Source organism: Odocoileus virginianus, chromosome 4 (genome assembly GCF_023699985.2).
Source record: "Odocoileus virginianus isolate 20LAN1187 ecotype Illinois chromosome 4, Ovbor_1.2, whole genome shotgun sequence".
Classification (NCBI taxonomy): Eukaryota; Metazoa; Chordata; class Mammalia; order Artiodactyla; family Cervidae; genus Odocoileus; species Odocoileus virginianus.
In genome coordinates, this window is record NC_069677.1 from 6,895,637 (window position 1) to 6,915,124 (window position 19,488).

At 37.9% G+C, this 19,488-nt stretch overlaps 2 protein-coding genes across 7 annotated transcripts in view; one reads left to right on the forward strand and one right to left on the reverse strand.

Moving 5' to 3' along the window:
* The window catches only part of TMEM39A (transmembrane protein 39A), a 29,428-nt gene extending 11,772 nt beyond the window's left edge, over positions 1–17,656 (reverse strand). For 3 of the 6 annotated variants that reach the window (XR_011487199.1, XM_070466009.1, XM_070466008.1), the window contains exons 1-4: positions 17,343–17,656; positions 16,004–16,190; positions 8,279–8,501; positions 4,060–4,143 (exon numbers count right to left, since the gene is read on the reverse strand). Coding sequence is in view for 5 of the 6 variants with exons in the window: in XM_070466009.1 (XP_070322110.1) it covers positions 4,060–4,143; positions 8,279–8,501; positions 16,004–16,116 (420 nt within the window). In the remaining variant the exon portion in view is untranslated. The remainder of the gene's footprint in view (positions 1–4,059; positions 4,144–8,278; positions 8,502–16,003; positions 16,191–17,342) is intronic. The other 3 variants (XM_070466006.1, XM_020891743.2, XM_070466007.1) reach the window with 3 other exon arrangements.
* Positions 17,657–18,096: 440 nt separating this feature from the next.
* The window catches only part of POGLUT1 (protein O-glucosyltransferase 1), a 28,337-nt gene continuing 26,945 nt past the window's right edge, over positions 18,097–19,488 (forward strand). Inside the window, exon 1 of the mRNA XM_070466011.1 lies at positions 18,097–18,585. The gene's annotated coding sequence lies outside the window, so the exon portion shown is untranslated. The remainder of the gene's footprint in view (positions 18,586–19,488) is intronic.

A 19,488-nucleotide genomic window follows, 5' to 3' on the forward strand; every position in this document is an offset into this window, starting at 1 on the left:
GCACCAAAAATAAAAGTTTATAAATGACCTTACTCAAAAGCAATGTGACTCCAGTAAGGACTTAGTAAATTTAGAGGAAGAAAGGGGGGAGAGGAAGGAAGGAAAGGAGAAAAGAACAGAAGAAAAACTGCCCATCCTGCCTTATTTTCCTCTTTCTTGAAGATTCAGATCACTCCAGGCAGTTAGCTGTTTCTTCCTTGCATTCCCATAGTGCCTCACACAGACCTCCACACACGTTCTCATGAAATTGTCTAATTTATTTACATTGGGGCTTCTTGAAGTATGTTCCATTAACCATACTCATCAGAATCACTGGGGCTGCTCACTGCACATGCAAATTCCTACTTGCTTTCATCATCAGGTATAGTGAACAAACTCACAAGTTAAGGAATCTGTATTTTAACAACCTGTCAAGTGATTTTTATATACATAAAAACTGAGAGCCACTAGTATGACTCCAGACTAGACTGCAATGGCCTCGACAGCAGCAACAGTGTTTCTATTTTTCTTTGAATCTTCCCCTCAATATGCTTGCTGAATTAATGTTTAATAAATTATGGAAACTTCAAAAAATAATGAGATCTTCTTTGATAAATCCCTATATAAACAGAAGTTTTTGTTGTTGTTGTTGTTTTACTTTAGCAAACATGAAAATAATGCATGGTCCTTACTTCTAGTTCTTCACATCACAGCTGTTCAAATACTCTTCCTTAATCCTGAATCTTTAAAACTGATTAAATACAGTAAGAAACCACAGTTGTCTAAACATGAGGCTCTGCAATGTCATTTTCTTACAAACTGAACCAGGAAGGAGAGAATGAGTGAAATGCAGGGGAAAATGACAGATTCTTATAAGCTCTGAAAAAGCAGTGTCAGAACTCAGAAAAACAATTCTCTGGAGTCAATAGCACATACAAAAGGAGGAGTTTTCCAGGTACCTTCTATGTATCCATTTCTTAGTTCAACCACATGCTATCAATACACAGCATAAATAATATACACACAATATATGATGTTTGTGTAGTTACTTACAAAAGCATAGAAGCAGTTAATTAATACTACTGCCTGAGCCTCAAAATTGTAGACTAGGCTCAAGCTGTTCTCAGTAATAGCATGGCAAATAGTTGCATATTATTCCCAATACATACTTCATGCCAGTGTACCTCATGTGTCAAAGGCAAGAGAAGCCATTTAAGTCACTGGAATTACTTCAGCGCCTCCATTCTCAAATGTTTAGGGTTAGTTAAAAAAAAAAAAAAAAAAAGGCTGTTTCTGCCTAGTGTCACCATAGCAGCAGAACCTGAATGTGTTTATCATTTCTGCCATATTCCAGAGCCCAAGCTCTTAACCACAAAGCTAGTGGAGGTGATGGAATTCCAGCAAAGCAATTTCAAATCCTAAAATATGATGTTGTTAAAGTGCTGCACTCAGTATGTCAACATATTTGGAAAACTCAGCAGTGGCCACAGGACTAGTCTTTTTATTCTAATCCGAAAGAAGGGCAATGCCAAAGAATGTTCAAAGTACTGTACAACTGTGTTCACTTCACATGCTAGCAAGGTAATGCTCAAAATCCTTCAAGCTAGGCTTCAACAGTACATGAACTGAGAACTTCCAGATGTACAAGCTGGTTTTAGAAAAGGCAGAGGAACCAGAGATCAAATTGCCAACATCCACTGGATCATAGAAAAAGCAAGGGAATTCCAGAAAAACATCTACTTCTGCTTCATTAATTACTCTAAAGACTTTAACTGTGTGGATCATAACAAACTGTGGAAAATTCTTTAGAGGTGGGAATACCAGACCATCTTATCTGTCTCCTGAGAAACCTGTATGCAGGTCAAGAAGCAACAGTTAGAACCAGACATGGAACAACAGACTGGTTCAAAATCGAGAAAGGAGCTTGTCAAGGCTGTATATTGCCACCCTGCTTATTTAACTTCTATGCAGAGTACATCATGCAAAATTCCGGGCTGGATGAAGCACAAGTTGGAATCAAGATTGCAGGGAGAAAGATCAACAACCTCAGATATGCAAATAACACCACTCTAATGGCAGAAAGTGAAGAGGAACTAAAGAACCTCCTGATGAGGGTGAAAGAGCAGAGTAAAGAGGCTGGCTTAAAACTCAACACAAAAAACCAAGATCATGGCATCTGGTCCCATTACTTCAGGGCAAATAGATGGGGAAAAAGAGGAAGCATCGACAGAGTTAATTTTGGGGGGTTCCAAAATCACTGTGGAAGGTGACTTCACCCATGATATTTTTTTTCCTTGGAAGGAAAGCTATGACCAATCTAGATAACGTATTAAAAAGCAGGGACATGACTTTGCTAATAAAGGTCCACATAGTCAAAGCTATGGTTTTTCCAGTGGTCAATTCATGGATGTTGAGAGTTGGACCATAAAAAAGGCTGAGTACCTAAGAATTGATGCTTTCGAACTGTGGTGCTGGAGAAGACTCTTGAGAGTCCCGTGGACTGCAAGGAGAACAAACCAGTCAATCCTAAAGGAAATCAACCCTGAATATTCATTGGAAGGACTGATGCAGAAACTAAACCTCCAACACTTTGGCCAACTTATGCAGAGAGTCTACTCACTGGAAAAGACTCTGATGTTAGGAAAGACTGAGGGCAAGAGGAGAAGGGGGCAACGGAGGACAAGACGGTTGGGTGGCATCACCGACACAATGGACACGTGTTTGAGCAAGCTCCAGGGACAGTGAAGGACAGGGAAGTCTGGAGTGCTTCAATCTATGAGGTCGCAGAGTTGGACACTACTTAGCGACTAAAGAACAATAAACTCTCTAAAGTCATGCAAAAGCTGTTAAAACTATTCTTAAGTAAAAGAAACAATAGAGTTTTTCGAGTTACAGCTGTTGTAGCTCCAAAATAGAAACCTCTGTTTATAAAGGACTTACACACTAACTAGAAGGGTTTACATACTAACTTGACATACACAAGCACCATCTCTAAGTAACTGAAAAGATGAAACAAAATCAATCCTTGCCTCTTTTAACAGATATAAACATAAAATCCCACTGAGTTCCTCTAAAGAAAGAAGAGACTTTCTCAAACATCCAAAAGCAAGAACTTAATTTCATGACCTAAATGAAGACCTTGGGATTAAAAAATTATAGACAGCCTTTCTCACTCTTACTGCACTCTTGCACTCTTACTATCAAAGTTTTAAAGTTAACTTCAAATAGCTTTCAGATTATGACTTAATTATCTGCAATTATTCTGCGCTCACAGAAATAAGGTTCCTGCAAATCAAGAGCCTGCAGACACAGACTTCCCATGTACGTTTTAGAAGAAAAGAGTTGACCCTAAGTTAGCTATGATTATAGCAATGATTTATTCAAAATTTCACAGTTAAAAACAAATTAAAATTATTAGCCATTTTAGCTAAGTTAACATTTTTTGTTTTTGTATTCATTTATAGGGCACAAGATAAATTTTTAAAAAACACAATTACCTTCTTCACTGGGGTTTACAAATATTAAAAAATTATTTTAACAATGGCCATTTCATAAAAAGATCATATTAATGTTAACATGGTCTTTTTAATTAATTAGGTTCTAATCTTCAAGATTAGTCCTATGCAAATGTGGATGCTATCTTTTAAAAATTCTAAGTTTTAATAAACTCAAATGTTTCTTGCTAGCAACTCCACAAATGATATATAAATAATTTGAAGTGAATGTTACTTGAATCACAGTTTTAGATGCAACTTTCCCTAGTAACAGTTACCTAAAATCCATCCTATTTTTACTATAACTATCAAAATTAGAAAGATTATACTGAAGGACTCAGAAGTTAGAATTAAGCTCCTACTGGACAAATAAAATTTCTAACAGCTGAATTAGTATATCACACTTGAATTTTGAATATATTATGAGAAAACCTTTTTTAAAAAACTAGCACAGTTCATGTGAGAGTAAAGAAATTATTTATTACAGCATTTAAATTATACTTTGACACTTCACATTTTCAACCTGAACACATCCTAGTGACTAGCTCTAGCTACAAGTGATAGAATACAGTCAATGAGCAGTTACCTCTGAGATGAGGGCCCATACAAGCCTCCTTGCAAGCATCACTGTGATGAATGCTGCCAGATGGTAATCAATGAGATGAAAATTCTGTAAGAGAAACAGATAACCAAATCAGAAAGAAATATGGATATCCAGCTGTAACTACTACATGAAGAATCGCCCCCTCAAAAGGTCTTCTTATATCACCTTACATTTACAGACCACAGGAATTTGGGAGACCTTAAAGAGACTACCTACCTTCTCCTTCTTTCATGACAAATTGCTTTAACTTCTAAAACACTATTTTAAACTATCTGGAATATAATCTTCTCTGTTCTTGAAAGTTTACTGTATTAAAAGGAAACGACTGCAGTTTTGGGTTAACAAGCACCAACCTGCAGAATTATGACAAGAATAACTTATCTAAAATGCCATACTTATAATGAGTGTCAAATTTAAATTCCCGGTCTCCTAGAGCTACTGTTGTTGGTTTCTCTTTAAGAAAACAAATTAATCTAACGGGGCATCTATTAACCTAAACTCCCTAACTCACTGATACAGCAACACATTCAGTCTTTCCCCTTAACTTGATTTAGAAACATGTCTTATGTTGATCTCTTATTCCTATAAAATGACAGCATTACCTAGAAGCTGTGTACGTTCCTTCTAGTTCTAAGTCTGTATATTTAACTGTAATAATAAAATAAAAAGTCATTAGTGGCAAAAAAAATAGGATATATTTTAATTTTGATGATCAAAAGGTCTCTAAGTTTCTGTTCTACTGTTCTCCTTCCAGAATTTCTCAACTCATTCAATAAATATGAGCTGGGCACCCAGTTTGCTTAGGAGGGGAGGGCAATAGCAATAAACAAGCTAACAAGCGAAAGCATTTCAAACAGTTAACGCTGCTGGTAAGAAGAAAACAATAATGACTGGGAAGGGAAGTGTAGAACCAATTTAAACTGGTAATTAGGAAGGATATCTCTAAGAAGGCAGCATTTGGCTGAAGGCAGCATTTAGGCTGACAGCTGAATGACAAAAATGCACCAGCCAAGAGAAGATCAGATGCTGAGCACTCCAGGCAAGGAAAAAGTAATCACATAGCTCTAAGGCAGGAAAATATACACCTGGTATGTCTCAAAATCAGTAAGAAGGCTGAAATGAGGTAATGAGCAATAAAGACTGAGTTTACTCTTTTTTTCCTAAGGGGGAGTTACAAGAGTGTTTCAGGCAAAAGGTGCCATGATTCTATTTGTATTTTAAAATTCTCACACTGATTGCTGTGTGGAAAATATACTGTATTGGGGAAAGATCAGTTAAGAAGCTACTGCTTTAAATTCAGGTGAGAAAACATGATCACTCAAACAGGGTCAGCAGCAATTGGGAGTTGTCAGATCTGGGATACATTTTAAAGGTAAAGCAGTCAGAATGCCAAGAGAATGAATGGCTTACTGCTTCTCACACTATTTCCTTTTCTCTATCTCTAAGTGTTTAGAAAGAAAGAAAGTGAAGTCACTCAGTCATGTCCGATTCTTTGCGACCCCATGGATTGTAGCCTACCAGGCTCCTCCATCCATGGGATTTTCCAGGCAAGAGTACTGGAATGGGTTGCCATTTCCTTCTCCAGGGGATCTTCCCGACCCAGGGATCGAACCCAGGTCTCCCGCATTGTAGGCAGACTCTTTACCATCTGAGTCACCAGGGAAGTGTTTAGATCCTAACAATTATTTATCCCCTCTTGAGACTCGTCCGTGCTCATCCTACTCCTTTAAAATAATGCAAGCAAATTTACTACATCCCCTAGCTAATGTCTGGGGGTCTTATTTATATGTATCACAAGTCCATCTAAGACATTTTTATTATAAAAATAATTTAAGTGCCTAGGATATTTCATTGTTAAACACACCTATATTCTAAATCGTTGAAAAATAGTAATTTACATTTGGTTAACTTTTACAAACCAGAATATTTGATTAATCAGAGCACTCCACTCCTGAATATTCTGAATAACTTCCTATACTACTACTAGCTTGTATTTTTCTTAGGGTTAAGACTCACTCAGATAATTGTTTGATAGTTAGAATGATATTTTACATATTCGGGTGCCCACGTTTTCTTTCTGATAATTATTAAGACCTTGAAAAGGAAAAAGGAAAACCTAACATATAAATCTGACAAGCATCTGAGTCAGGCATGCCTAATGGAAGAAAGCTTAAAACAGACAAATCACTAGCTGAAATGTAAATCCCATGGCGAGTGTCCCAGTCAAGCTGTTACGGGCTAGGCTTGAATTCCTTCAGTGGCACGAAGGAATCAGATCTCTGGCAGCCCATTCATCTTTAACAGTTTACTGATGCAGGCTCTCAGATTCATGAGCTAAAATCTTATTTGCTATTCCACATATGCTACTTATAGTTCCACAATTAAATTTTAAGCTTTGTGTGATCAAGCATCACACGTGACAGATAAGTTAGCCAGTTCACACGACACTCTCCTTTAAGTGTGCCTTCCTCTACGGTAGAGACTGGAAAGCTAAAAACTACATGCCCAAACTTTCTTGTAACTGAACTTACTAGATTTAGCATCTGCCAGCCACCAGGCACCACAAAAACTGAGTGAAGTGGGGAGAGGGGCAGGGTAAAAGGCCCCTCTTGGTGGTGTGAGCCACAGCAAAGGAAGCATAATTTTAGAGTCAGCAGTTTCCCAATTATAACAGGAGCACTGGCTCCCTTCATTTCAAGGCGACACTTGTAACAGACTTTTACAAGAACTCTTGTCAGAAATTGGGAAGTTGTCAGAAGTTGACTGGGAAGAGTTCTGTGATTAACCTGAAAATTCAGTAAGTGAAAAGTTTCCATAGGATGTCAAGGTGGAAACAGCATAATGAACTAACCAACGGTACTCATGGAGTAAATAAAGAATAAATACAGGAAGTAGAGCATAGCAGATAGTTCTGGATTTGAGTGCTCACTTGATCACATGTGATTTTAAGCCAGTTTTGTAATCTCTAGTTTTCATATTTCTCATTTATAAAATGGGAATCATAGAATAATACCTACCTGTTTTTAGAACAAATAAATAATACTTGCAAATAGCATAGTAAATATATTAATAAGTATTTGTCAATGTCACTGTTATGATACAGGTATTTAGATTATAGAACTACATAGTGGAAGAAGCCTTAAGATCATCTAATCCAACCTTCTCATTCTGTAACACCATGGCCAAAGAAGGATGAATAAAGTAGGGTTCCTATACTCAATAAACTAATATTCCAAATAGGAAAAAAAAAACATATTTTAAAAAAAGCATATTATTTGGCACTAAATCATTATAATTCTTAAAATAAAGAAACTAAACTTTTCTTCACCTGGTATTAAGAAGAGAGACGGCCAATACGGAAAGAAAAATCTTAACAGTTAATTTTAGGAGAAACCAAGTAATACAAATACTTAAAATAAAATTGTTTATTTCCTTCTCATACAGTCTTGAATATTTTGGTCCACATTTACTATGTTCACCAGACCAGGGAGATTTTCTAATCATTTAGAAGTCTCAGACACATATAATCTACCAGGACAATAGTCTTTCTCCTAGAGCACATCTCTATCATCCATCCAAATCTGCCATTGCCAACCACTTAACTATCAGGTCACCTGACTACCCTGAACTGGAACATTACCACAGTGTTCCTAAAAACTGGAAAGAGGGCAGAAGAAACCTACAATATATACTGATGTACTTCAGCAGAGATAGCTAGTTCTTGCCTCTATTTTATATTTGTAACAGAACCCAATTTTATCCACAGTTAATGAACCCAGCTAAGGGGCTATATTGTCCAGCTTCTCTTACAGTTAGGAGCAGATACATCTCAAAATGATATGAACCTGGTCTAAATGAAAACACTCTCCTTTACGTTTCCCTATGTTCTTTTCTCTTTCTGGTAATCAAGGACAGATAACATCCACCGTGGATGTAGAAAAAGCTAAATATCAAAACCTTTTTGTGATACTGTTATAATAAATTACTTAAATGTTTTCCACATTTTCATTTATATTTTTACTATCTCTGCTTATGGACCAAAGCCAGATATTTAACAATTTTATGATATTACATTATGAAAGTAATCTGTGCTTTAATATAAAAACATTTTATTGCAAGAAAAATAATTTCTACATGAAAGTTTTCCAACTAGTTTCTCGGCTAAGTAACATGAAGAACTTAGAGGCCTATTAAGACTTACCAATGAAGTACAAGAGGCAGGATGATTGTAAGGATACCACCACACTGTTTTATAGATGTTGATGTACTGAATGAACAGAGCAACCAGCAAGTAGATGAAAAACAGAAATTCAAAGAGCAGGCTCCCATCCACAGGCAAATCAGGAATTTGGCAATGACGAACAGGACCTGGGGTAATTAAGGCTGTGATAGGTGGGACCGGAAGGCCAATAGCACTACCATTCCTGAAAAGAGAAAACTACAGTTAAATCAAATGGTGATACCTTTCAGTGTCAAAGAGCATAAAGGAGTCCTGCTTCCTTAGTCACCTACACTTTTAACTGTTGGCCTTCCTCAAGACTCTACTCTGGGACCTTTCACTCTTCTCTTTTCCCTCTACAACACTCTCTCAGTCATGTAATACATGGTCATGGCTTCCGCTATCTCCTACATGCTGAAAACTAAAATTTCTCTCCATAAAGCTCACTGCTGCATTTTAGATCCACGTCATCAAGCTGTCTACTGGACATCTCTCTGTTTCTCTTCGTAAAATCCTGATCATAGTCTATGGCCCACCCAGTTAGCTGCACAAATCAGAAGCCTGGGAGTCATATTAGGAATCTTCTTCTCTAAATCTCTCTCTAAATCATATATGCTCCACTTCATAAATCTTTTTCCAAATTGCACTCTCCTCTCTAAACCCATAGCCTTAGTTCAAGGAGTTGCCATTTTTCACCTGAACTACTGTAGTAATCCCTCTAAATTCAAGTCTGTTTTCATCAAATCCTCCAACCTGCCTTTAAACATCTTTCTAAAGTGAAAATCTGATAGTATACTCTCTTGCCTAAAACTCTTCAATGCTCTCTACTGCTAGTAGCATAATACCCAAAAATGTTTATTCCTATGAGACTCTCTGCTTAACAGACTAGTCTCATCTCTAATCACTCCTCCACATGCACCCTAAACACTACCCATACTATTTGCTATCTGTGAAATATATATATATATATACATGCTTTGTACACAATATTCCTTTTACCAGCAATGTCCTCTAAAACCACCTTCCTTAACCCTTCACATATACATTTACAGAGAAAATTTTTTGAGACTGTTTTAAATAATCAAACAAAACCTCTAAAAGATTACTCTGACTCAATCAAAATCAATTCATCTCTCCTATGTGCCACTATTACAACTAAACAATGCCTTTATTGCACTTTTCAATTGTTCAATTTTCAAAAAATTGTTATACAATTTTTTCATACTGTTATGTAACTTTTTGTATTACATCTTTCTGTCTATCATCATAATCTTAAGGATAGAGACAGTACTTCTCCTAGTTCACTGCAATTATATACCTTTAGGTTGAGAAGACAGTAGACCAATATAGTCATGAAAAAGAGGGAGATCTCTCAAAACACAGATTAAAATGTAGAAATTTTAATCCCTATCTTATTCTTTCTTTTACACTCTCTTATAGGTCACAACTAGCTGGACTATCTAAAATGATAAGATAAGGCTAAAGAATTAAATTTCCCATTTATCTGTATGCCTGTGAACAGTGAGAGATCTAAGGGTCTATGCTGTTAATAGAACAAGGCAAAGAGGCTTCATTTGGCTATTTCCAAAGAAGATTCTAAAGAGGGAATAACATTAGTGTTACCATTCTACCCTAAAATTTCCAAATATAGAATTCTAGCATTAGGATGTGACACCGACAGCACTTAAAGTGACTCATCGACTATAAGCTCTCCTTATTCTGAACCATTCTGAATAGTTAAGAACACCATGGCAGAAACTAGAAGGGAAGAGAGCTAGAAGGAAGAACAGGGATGGGTGAGGGTTGGAAAAAATTTAAAAAGTTTCTTCCCCTCAATCTCAGAGTACATTGCAATAGAGCAAGCTTACCAAGGAGTGGGTTGTGATCTACCAGTAGGTCTCAAAACCTCATCTGCTCAATTATAAATTAATCATTAATACATCAACGCCCTCTGATCTGTTCTGGGAGCTGGGCCACAGCACTATGCAACTCCAGGAAGTGCTATTCATAAAGAATAGGACATGAAAGATTCTCTCTGGAATTGTTCAAGTTGGTGGACTTGAATGGAGAGAATTAATGCCAGCAACTATTCTACTCCCTCACTCCATTTAATCACAAAATAAGGGAAAAAAATTCTGAAGAGTCTCTACTCTAGAACAAGCTAAGTATTCTCTAGAACAAATAAAATTTCCTATTCCTGTTCAGTCAAAAGTATATGCTAAACTATTTGTTATGATTTAAAGGTTAAAATGGTTTTCATAGAATTTACCTAAATAAAGCAGACTAATGTGCTTCTGCCATTAACAAAGTTATTAACACTCTGGGCTTCAAGAAAAATATTCAAAACAAAGTACAAAAGATCTATATCTGTGAAACTACCATATGATCCAGCAATCCCACTCCAGGACATATATCCAGAGAAAACCATAATCCAAAAAGATACAAGCATCCCAATGTTCAGTGCAGCACCATTTACAACAGCCAAGATATGGAAGCAATTAAATGTCCACTGACAGAGGAATGGATAAAGAAAATGTAGTACATAAATACCATGGGATACTACTCAGCCACAAAAAAAGAAAATGAAATAATACTATTTGCAACAACATGAACAGACCCAGAGATTATCATATTAAGTCAGACAAAGAAAGACAAGTCTAAAAAAAGAAAAAAAGAAAGAAAAACAAGTATTGTATGATAGCTTATATGTGGAATCTTAAAAAGCTATAAATGAACTTATTTACAAAACAAATAAAACCACAGATGTAGAAAACAAACATGGTTGTCAGGGGGAAGTGTAGGGAAGGGAGAATTGGGAAATTAGTATTGACATATATACACTACTATTTATAAAAGAACTAACTAATAAGGACCTACTGTACACCACTGGAAACTCTACTCAATACTCTATAATGATCTATATGGCTATGGAGTGGATATATGTGTATATAGAACTGATTCACTTTGCTGTATAGCAGAAATTAAAACAACTTTGTAAATCAACTACTCGCCAAAAAAATTTTTTTAAAAAAAGGATTCACTCAATCCTTCTCCCCTCTATTTGGAGAAGTGCCACTCATCTGAATGCCCATTAAAATTTGGTCCCTAGTTCCCTTATCACATTTATCATTTAACATTGAAATATTTTCTCCCCTGCTGGGCAGTAAGCCACTTGTAATCAGAAATCAAGATGTTAGGGAACCATTGACCGAAACCACCCACCTTGGCATAATAATAACTGCTTGCATGAGTTGTCTCATAACAGGAAATCCCAATAAGGAAAACAGTACTGCTGCTGAAAACTAACTGGAAGAATCCGGGAAGGGCCAAAAGGAGGAAGGAGATGCCAGTTCATAATATGTCCTCTAACCTCCCAGAAATCTTCATGCTAGAATCCATCTTGGCTGAAGAATGGAGTGTGCCACCAGGAAGTACTCTGAGTCAGACCAAATATGGGCAGAGCAAGATGACTGGCCAGAGACAACTTGGAAAGCTAACCCTGAGCTTGCAAGCCACACGGCAGAGCAGATCTCTGGGCTTCCCTTACCTTGCTGCTCTCCACCTGGGTGACCCTTCCCAATAAAGTCTTTTGCTTTGACAGTTAAAAAAATTTTTTCTTAAAGATCTGTATCTGTGATATCCTATACAACCTTGACTATTATACTTCAAGCCAAAAGACAGAGACAAACATCAAATAAAGTGATCCAGAGCATCAGAGGAAAAGAGGAAAGTATTTGCATACATTGAAAATATGAGAGGGTATATGATCAAAGCATTTTAAAACCAAAAACAAACAAAAAAGAGCTAAAATAAACACTTAGTCAATACATCTCAGAAAATTAATTAGAGAAAAATGTGAGAAACTTTAGAGACAAATCACTTAAGAAAAGTTAAAAGCATTGTTCCTCTGAAAGAATATAAAATAGATTCAAGAAAAACAAAGTGACACAAAGGTTTGAGATACAATGCAGGAGAGTTCTAGTCCCAGATTTCCCATTAACCAGTTGTGGGGTTTTTGTTGTTTTTGTTTGTTTGTTTTTGGCTATGCTGGGTCTTTGTTGAAGTGTGCGTGCTTAGTTGTCCTGGGGTACATGGGATCTCAGTTCCCTGACCAGGGATCGAACCCACGTCCTCTGTTTTTGGAAGGCAGATTTTTAACTACTGGACCATGAGGGAAGTCCCCCAATTGTGGTTTTTGAGACAATAACTTTACATCCCTAAGCCTCAGTCTCTTCATCTACAATACAAGGGTTGGAAAAGATTCTCTTTAAAGAAATTTTCTCAATGCACACTGAATATTCTCTTTCAAACAGGGCTGCAGTCCCAACAATCATGCCTAAGCTGATGATTTGCTAGGAGGACTCAGAGGACCAGGCATGTAGTAGTGTTCACAGCTACAATTTGTAACAGCAGAAGGATACAAATCAAAACCAGCAGATGGAAAAGGTAACAAGCAAAGTCTGGAGAAAACCAAGTGCAAACTTCCAAGGGTTTCTCAATGGAGTCATATAGGATGCACTTAACTAGTTTAGCAACTAGTTATGACAACATGTGTAAAGTCCTTCTACCAGGGAGGTTCATTACTAAGCAAGCAGCATTTTTACTGGAGGCCTGCCTCACCTCGTAAACACTCTTTAGCTAGCACTAACAAAATTCCAGACTCTTGAGAGGAAAGCAGGTGTTCAGTGTAACAATTTATAGAAAGGACTGGCTACTAGACTGGCATCTTGGAACTGGTAAATAGTTTCCCCCACTGACACAAAAGTTTCTCTAAATAATAAGAGTGGCTTACTGTCCCTAAACTGTCTGTGCAAACAATATGAATCATGCTGAACTCCATTTTTGTCCTTGTATGCAGGAAAGAGTTAACACAGCAGACCTAAGACTAGCCTTTATGGAACTAGCAAGCAGCAGATTTTAGGTAAGAAAACAGATAAGTCAAGAAAAATTTAAAGGAATAAAAAAGAACTAAAAGGGACAGAGAAAGCAGTAATCATTTGAACATGCTCAGGTGATATTAACTAAGTATGCAAGAACAAAACAAAACAAAATCACTCTTAGTCATCTCAAGTAAGAGTCTCCCTCAACCAAAAGATCTCTAGAAAACTCAGAATTGGAGAAGGAAATGGCAACCCACTCCAGTGTTCTTGCCTGGAAACTCCCAGGGATGGGGGAGCCTGGTGGGCTGCCGTCTATGTGGTCGCACAGAGTTGGACACGACTGAAGCAACTTAGCAGCAGCAGCAGAACACTCAGAGGTTCACAGTATATTCTCCTTCTTTAGAAGGCAATCATCTAAGCACATAGTTCCAAGAACAAATTCCTGCTCCCCACAGGTGGAAAGCAGGACAGGATGGATTTCAATTTTGATTGTGTCACCAAACTAGCTCTTTTAACATTCTCAAGTTTAATTTTACCAAACAGGTCATAAATATCCAACCGGGGCAAACGTTTTTTCAGCTGATCTCTGCTTTGCAGGATCAAATACCTCATCCAAAACTCAAGCAATTACTTATTTCTCTCCGCAATACAGACATTCCATGAGTTCTCCACATGTGGACATTGCTTTTCTTTAGAAACACACCTCCTCAAACTATATTGTAGGCTATTTAACACTGGTTTTATCCACACTTTTTATACCCTTTCCCCATGTCTTATAAAACAACCTATTCCAAGCTGCTTCTTTCCCATCGAGAAACACAGTAAATCAGAAAGAGAAAGAGAAATATGGTATATAAATGCATACATATATATGGAATCTAGAAAGATAGTACCAATGAATTTATTTGCAGGGCAGCAATGAAGAAACAAACATAGAGAACAGACTTATGGACAATGAGGAGCAAGGAGGAGGAAGGAGAGGGTGAGATGTATGGAGACAGTAACATGGAAACTTACATTACCATATGTCAAAAAGAGAACCAATGGGAATTTGCTGTATGACTCAGGGAACTCAAACTGGCTCTGTATCAACCTAGAGGGGTGGGATGGGGAGGGGGTGGGAGAGAAGTTCAAAAGAGAGGGGACATATGTATACATATGGCTGATTCATGTTGATATTTGGCAGAAAAGAACAAAATTCTGTAAAGCAATTACCCTTCAATTAAAAATAATAAATAAATAAAATAAGGGAAAAAAAAGAAAAAGAAACACAGAACTGTCTTCTTCCAAAATAACCCCTTTAGGTAAAAATGTCACAAAATAATCCCTCAATAACAGTTTCAGTGACTTCAAACCATGAGCAATTGTTATTTTTCACTTTATTCTAATCTATTGAAAAATAAGTCCTTCTCCCCACCATTCCAATTAATTGCTAAAGAAATATATGTTAAAGGAGGAAAGTTGAAATATATGTTAAATGAGAATCAAGGCAATCATAACAAAAACCCTGAAAGCCAAGATAGGCACAGCTATAATTTTCTATGGCAATTTGAAAGCACTGAATCACTAAATAAGTAGTCAGTACATATTAGTAAAATTAAGCCATGAACTTCAAATAGGAAACATCCTTCATCTCAGTCTCTATGCTGGATAGCACCTTTCCTTAAGAGCATTTTCACATATCCTCATTTAAAAATTCTTCTTTATTAAAAAAAAAAATGTGTTATTTGTGGAAAATTCAGAGTAAAGTTTTTAAAAGTTACTGCAATTTACTACTTCATTTATTTCCAAGCAGAAAGTATTTATGAAACAAAGTATTATCATTTTTAAAATGAGGAAATTTACAAGAACAGGAGAGTAAAAGTATTACTCTAGAATAAATTACAAGTACTCTGTCTGCATATGTAGATACAAAATTTGGATTGAAAATTAATATAATGAGAATCAGAGACTGGAAAAATCCCTTCAAACTGGAACTTCAGGGAGAGCCCCACTGAAATGACAAGATCAGAACTGACTCTGAAAACTGAGTAGAGCTTGGGGTGGAAGGTCAGAAAGCAAGAGGTAAACAAATAACATCAGGAGAGCCTGAAAAGAACAGAGTAGTACTGACTGCTAGCTGTGAACATCAGAATCCAGGCCAGAAAAAACGCTATTCAGACAGGAAATAGGGAGGAAAAAAATTATCTTGACCAAACAATCTAGTAAAAACCATCTTTCTACTGCGACATGATCGAACCTCCTGATAAATTATTCAGGATAATTTTAAAAATAATTCATACTAACTTTTGAAAATTAGGAACAGAGATAAATTTCCATTAAGAAAATAAAATTCTTTATTCTCATGCAATACGACACAAATCTTAAGATGTTTAGGCTAGAGCTGATAAGTTTATTCATTTCAACTTTTGGAACAAAGTAATTTTTAAGACCCCTGTTAGGATATGACAATTTTAGAATCTCATGTTAACTAATAGCTTTAATTTGCCCTCCTTGAAAAAGAATCCTAGAAAGTAAATCATCACATTCATCTTGAACTGTAATTCACTTCCACCTTCTTTTAATAGCTAAAAAAAAGAGATGACAACTAGAATTTGGATTACTGGCCGTTAAGTATGAATCAGGCTTTTTCTTATTTTGTGGGCATCACAACTTTCTACCTCCAAAGTATTCTGAAATACTCAGCTTCCAGTTTTTAGGGTCAGGGTTTCTACTTCAGTGTCAAAAAATAATCCTGATAAGCAAATATCTGAATAGTATGATGACTTCTGTATTAGCCTTACTAATCATAGAATATTACAAATTGTTTGTCTTATTTCTTTTTTACCTGTTCCTCAGGCCTGTTCCATTGCCGCAGCCCCCTCCAACCAAAGTCTGTAAAGAAGGTAAAGCTGAACGGCTTAGCTGCTGCCGACTAGGGCCCCTCCTTCCACCGGGCATGTCCGGGAACCAGTCTGCTTCCAGTGCCACCTATAGTTGCAACCCAGGTTAATGGTTGTCAGCCTGTTTCAGCGCTGAACAAAAAGAGACATTTAAATATCAGTTTGCTATCTTTAAAGTAGGCAATGTAACAAAACAACCAGAAAAACTGAGTAAGCAGACCATGTAAAAGAATGCTCCCAATGTCTATCACTGACTTCATTCTAATGAAAGGACTACTCAAGACTACAGTGGATCAGAAGCCTAAGTTCCAAGCTTTGTTCAGCATTAGGGAAGTCACATTTGTGTCTTTCATCAGCAGACTTGTTCTACATGAAAGATTTTACCATCAGTTTACAAGAAACACTGAATATATACAGTTTCAACACAGACGTGGTATTTCACATTAAGGCCCTTGAAATAAAAGAGAATCAGCACTGTCCAAAATGTTAGCTTATGTTATCAGGGTATCTAGATTCTGAGATCAGCTGTTATCATTTATTACCTGACTCTGAGGCATTTAACCTCTGAGTCTGTTTCCTCATCAGGAAAAAAAAAGCATTCCTTGTCCTACAGAGGTGGTGGTCAGAACTGACAGAGACGCGTTAAAGTACATCAGAAGGTCTTTTAACTCTAAAAGTAAAACTGTTCAAGTGCTATCTCCATATGTTAGAGTGAAAATATTGTAAAGAGATCAAGGGGATGCCCACTCCAGAAAAACTGATGTAAAATCGTTTAGAAATTAGTTAAACTGCAGGATTAAAATAAATAAATAAAGACCCTCAGTAAAAAGAAACTGTTTTCATTAATCTATGGAAAAGTTGTGGTTCTGTCAATATGAATACCAAGAATCTGCTTCCTGAACAATACAACTTAAAAACTGAAGAATGACACCGTGGAAAAACCCTGGTTTTCAAAACGTTACAGCGGATATTCTGTTCCCTATTCCTAACAGCTCTCGGCTGCAGACTAACAAACGCCAGGTGAGACAAAGCATTCTAACCGCTGGATGTAAGGGCAGCTGGTCCTTGCTCAATTAGCGAGCAAAGGAAAGGAAAAGTGTAGAGCAAAAAACTGGGACGGAAGAAGGCGAGGGGATGGGGTGGTGGAAGGTGAGCAGCGAGAGAACATATACTTCAACAGACTGGCCTCTATGAGGGGACGACAAAGCGGTCCCCGCCGCGCAACCTGGAGGGCCGAAGCAGGCCCGGGACAATCGGACAGCGCGGCAGCTCAGAAATACTCACGCATGGAGGAGGCCAGGCCAGCGGGGAGGGATCCCTGGGAGGAGGCGGCGGTTTTACAGATAGACCCCAAGCAACAGAACTCCCAGCCCACGTTGAGGCGCTGCAAACCGGTTGCTTGTCTGTGGGTTGTCCCCTCCCGGAGAGTCGAGAAAAGGTGTCCCGGCTTCGGGCTGCCAGACCCAGACCCCAAGTCAGTACCAGAATCAGAGCCAGAGCCAAAGCTAGAGGTAGAGGCCGGCCCCGTCAGCACTCATCCTCAGCCTCCATTACCGCGGAGCTGAGCAGACGTGGCAGCGCACGCCGATGACGTCAGCTCGGCGACGGCCGCCCGCCCCAGGAACGGCTAACAGGCCCCCGGAACTACACAGGAGCCCGAGGAGTGAGCACCCCGCCCTCTCTTGCGTGCACCTGCGCAGTGGAACTCGCCTTCTCCGTGGGTCTCGCGATTTCTCCTTCCCCAGCCAGCGATGAAGAAAGTGTTTCCTCCCTGAGCCTCGGTCACCAAGCCCCGACGATATGCGGACAGCATACTAGGGTCCTTTCTGTTATTATCTCATGGACTGCTAGTAACAACCGTGTTCAAATTATCAATTCCCTTTTTACAGATGGGGAAGGTTGTGAAAAGTGAAGCGAAGTGAAAAGTCGCTCAGTCGTGTCTGAGTCTGCGACCCCATGGACTGTAGCCCACCAGGCTCCTCCATCCATGGAATTTTCTAGGCAAGAGCACTGGAGTGGGTTGCCATTTCTTTCTCCAGGAGATCTTCCCGACCTGGGGGTCGAACCGGGGTCTCCCGCATTGCAGGCAGACGCTTTACGGTCTGAGCCACCAGGGAATCCCCTGGGGAAGGTTAGGAGACGACATTTAAAGTCAACGCTAAGCAAAGGCGATCAAGACGCAGTTGTGCTTCAGCAGCCAGTCGTGTGCTTCTTGTATGTTGAGAAGAGTACTAAATGAATGCTGGAGTTACAAAAGTGAATACCACAAAGGGCTCACAGTCTAGTGGAAGAGACAAGACACCAGGAAAATTACAATTTATTACAATCAATGTAACATAAAAAGTATGTCCAAGGTCCAGATAACAGGCTAGACAGGTTAATAAGTTCTGTGCAGTGGTGATGGTGTCAGTCCCAAGAAAATCTTCACAGAGAGCTTGGGGTTTAAAAGACAAGACTGCAAGGATGAATAGGGAGTTTGTGGGAGAATAACTTCCTATTACTAGTAAAGGACGTGTTCGACAGAAAGGTAAGAAAGAGGACAACATCAGTAGTGAATTCAGAAACTTGTCTATAGTTTGGTGTTAGCAGAAGAGTATCAACGGAACTCTTGGCGTGAGATCTCTCACTTTGCATATTTTAAGCATCTTAAGAGAAAACCTTATCCAGTATATGATTAACCTTTACTGAGAGGTTTATTTGTTTGGTGTCAGACACTAGACTAAGAGCTTTACATATTTGATTTAAAGCTCAATGTTTTGATAGTATTCCTGTTTTTTACAGAGAAAACTGAAGGTAAGAAAAATAACTTGTTGAAACCTAGCTAATATTATCCAGCTAGTAAGTGACAGACCCAGAGTTTACAGCCAGAATGACCAATATTAGAACCGCTAAAGTTACTAATATTCCCAAGTATTCTTACTGTCCTTGTGTACCACAGAGCTTTCTTTCATGCAATATAAATGATTACATATTTTCATTTTATTCACCTATAGGCTTATGATACATTTCTTTTCAGTATATTAACTACTGCTTGCTACTCTGAAACTCTTTGCTGCTTTCCATTGGCTCACCAGCGTTCATCTTTCATTCAGCAATTATTTTAGTGCCTACTATGTTCCAAACATTGTGCTTCTGAATAAGATGTGTAACTTCCCTCCTGAAGCTTATATTCTGAGAGACACATTTACTTAATATCAATAAAATACTGTTTATAAGTATTATGAACTAGACAAATAAGGGGGTAAGGTAGAAAATTAGGGTGCTGTTTTGAGGGGAATCTGTCTGAAGGAATGCCATTTCAGCAGAAACTTGAATGTTGGGAAGGAACCAGAGATGCCAGGATGAGAGAGAAAAACAATCCAGATGGAAAACAAAACTTAGGCAGAGATTCTAAGGTGGGTTAGAACTTGGCATGTGTGAGAAATTCAGT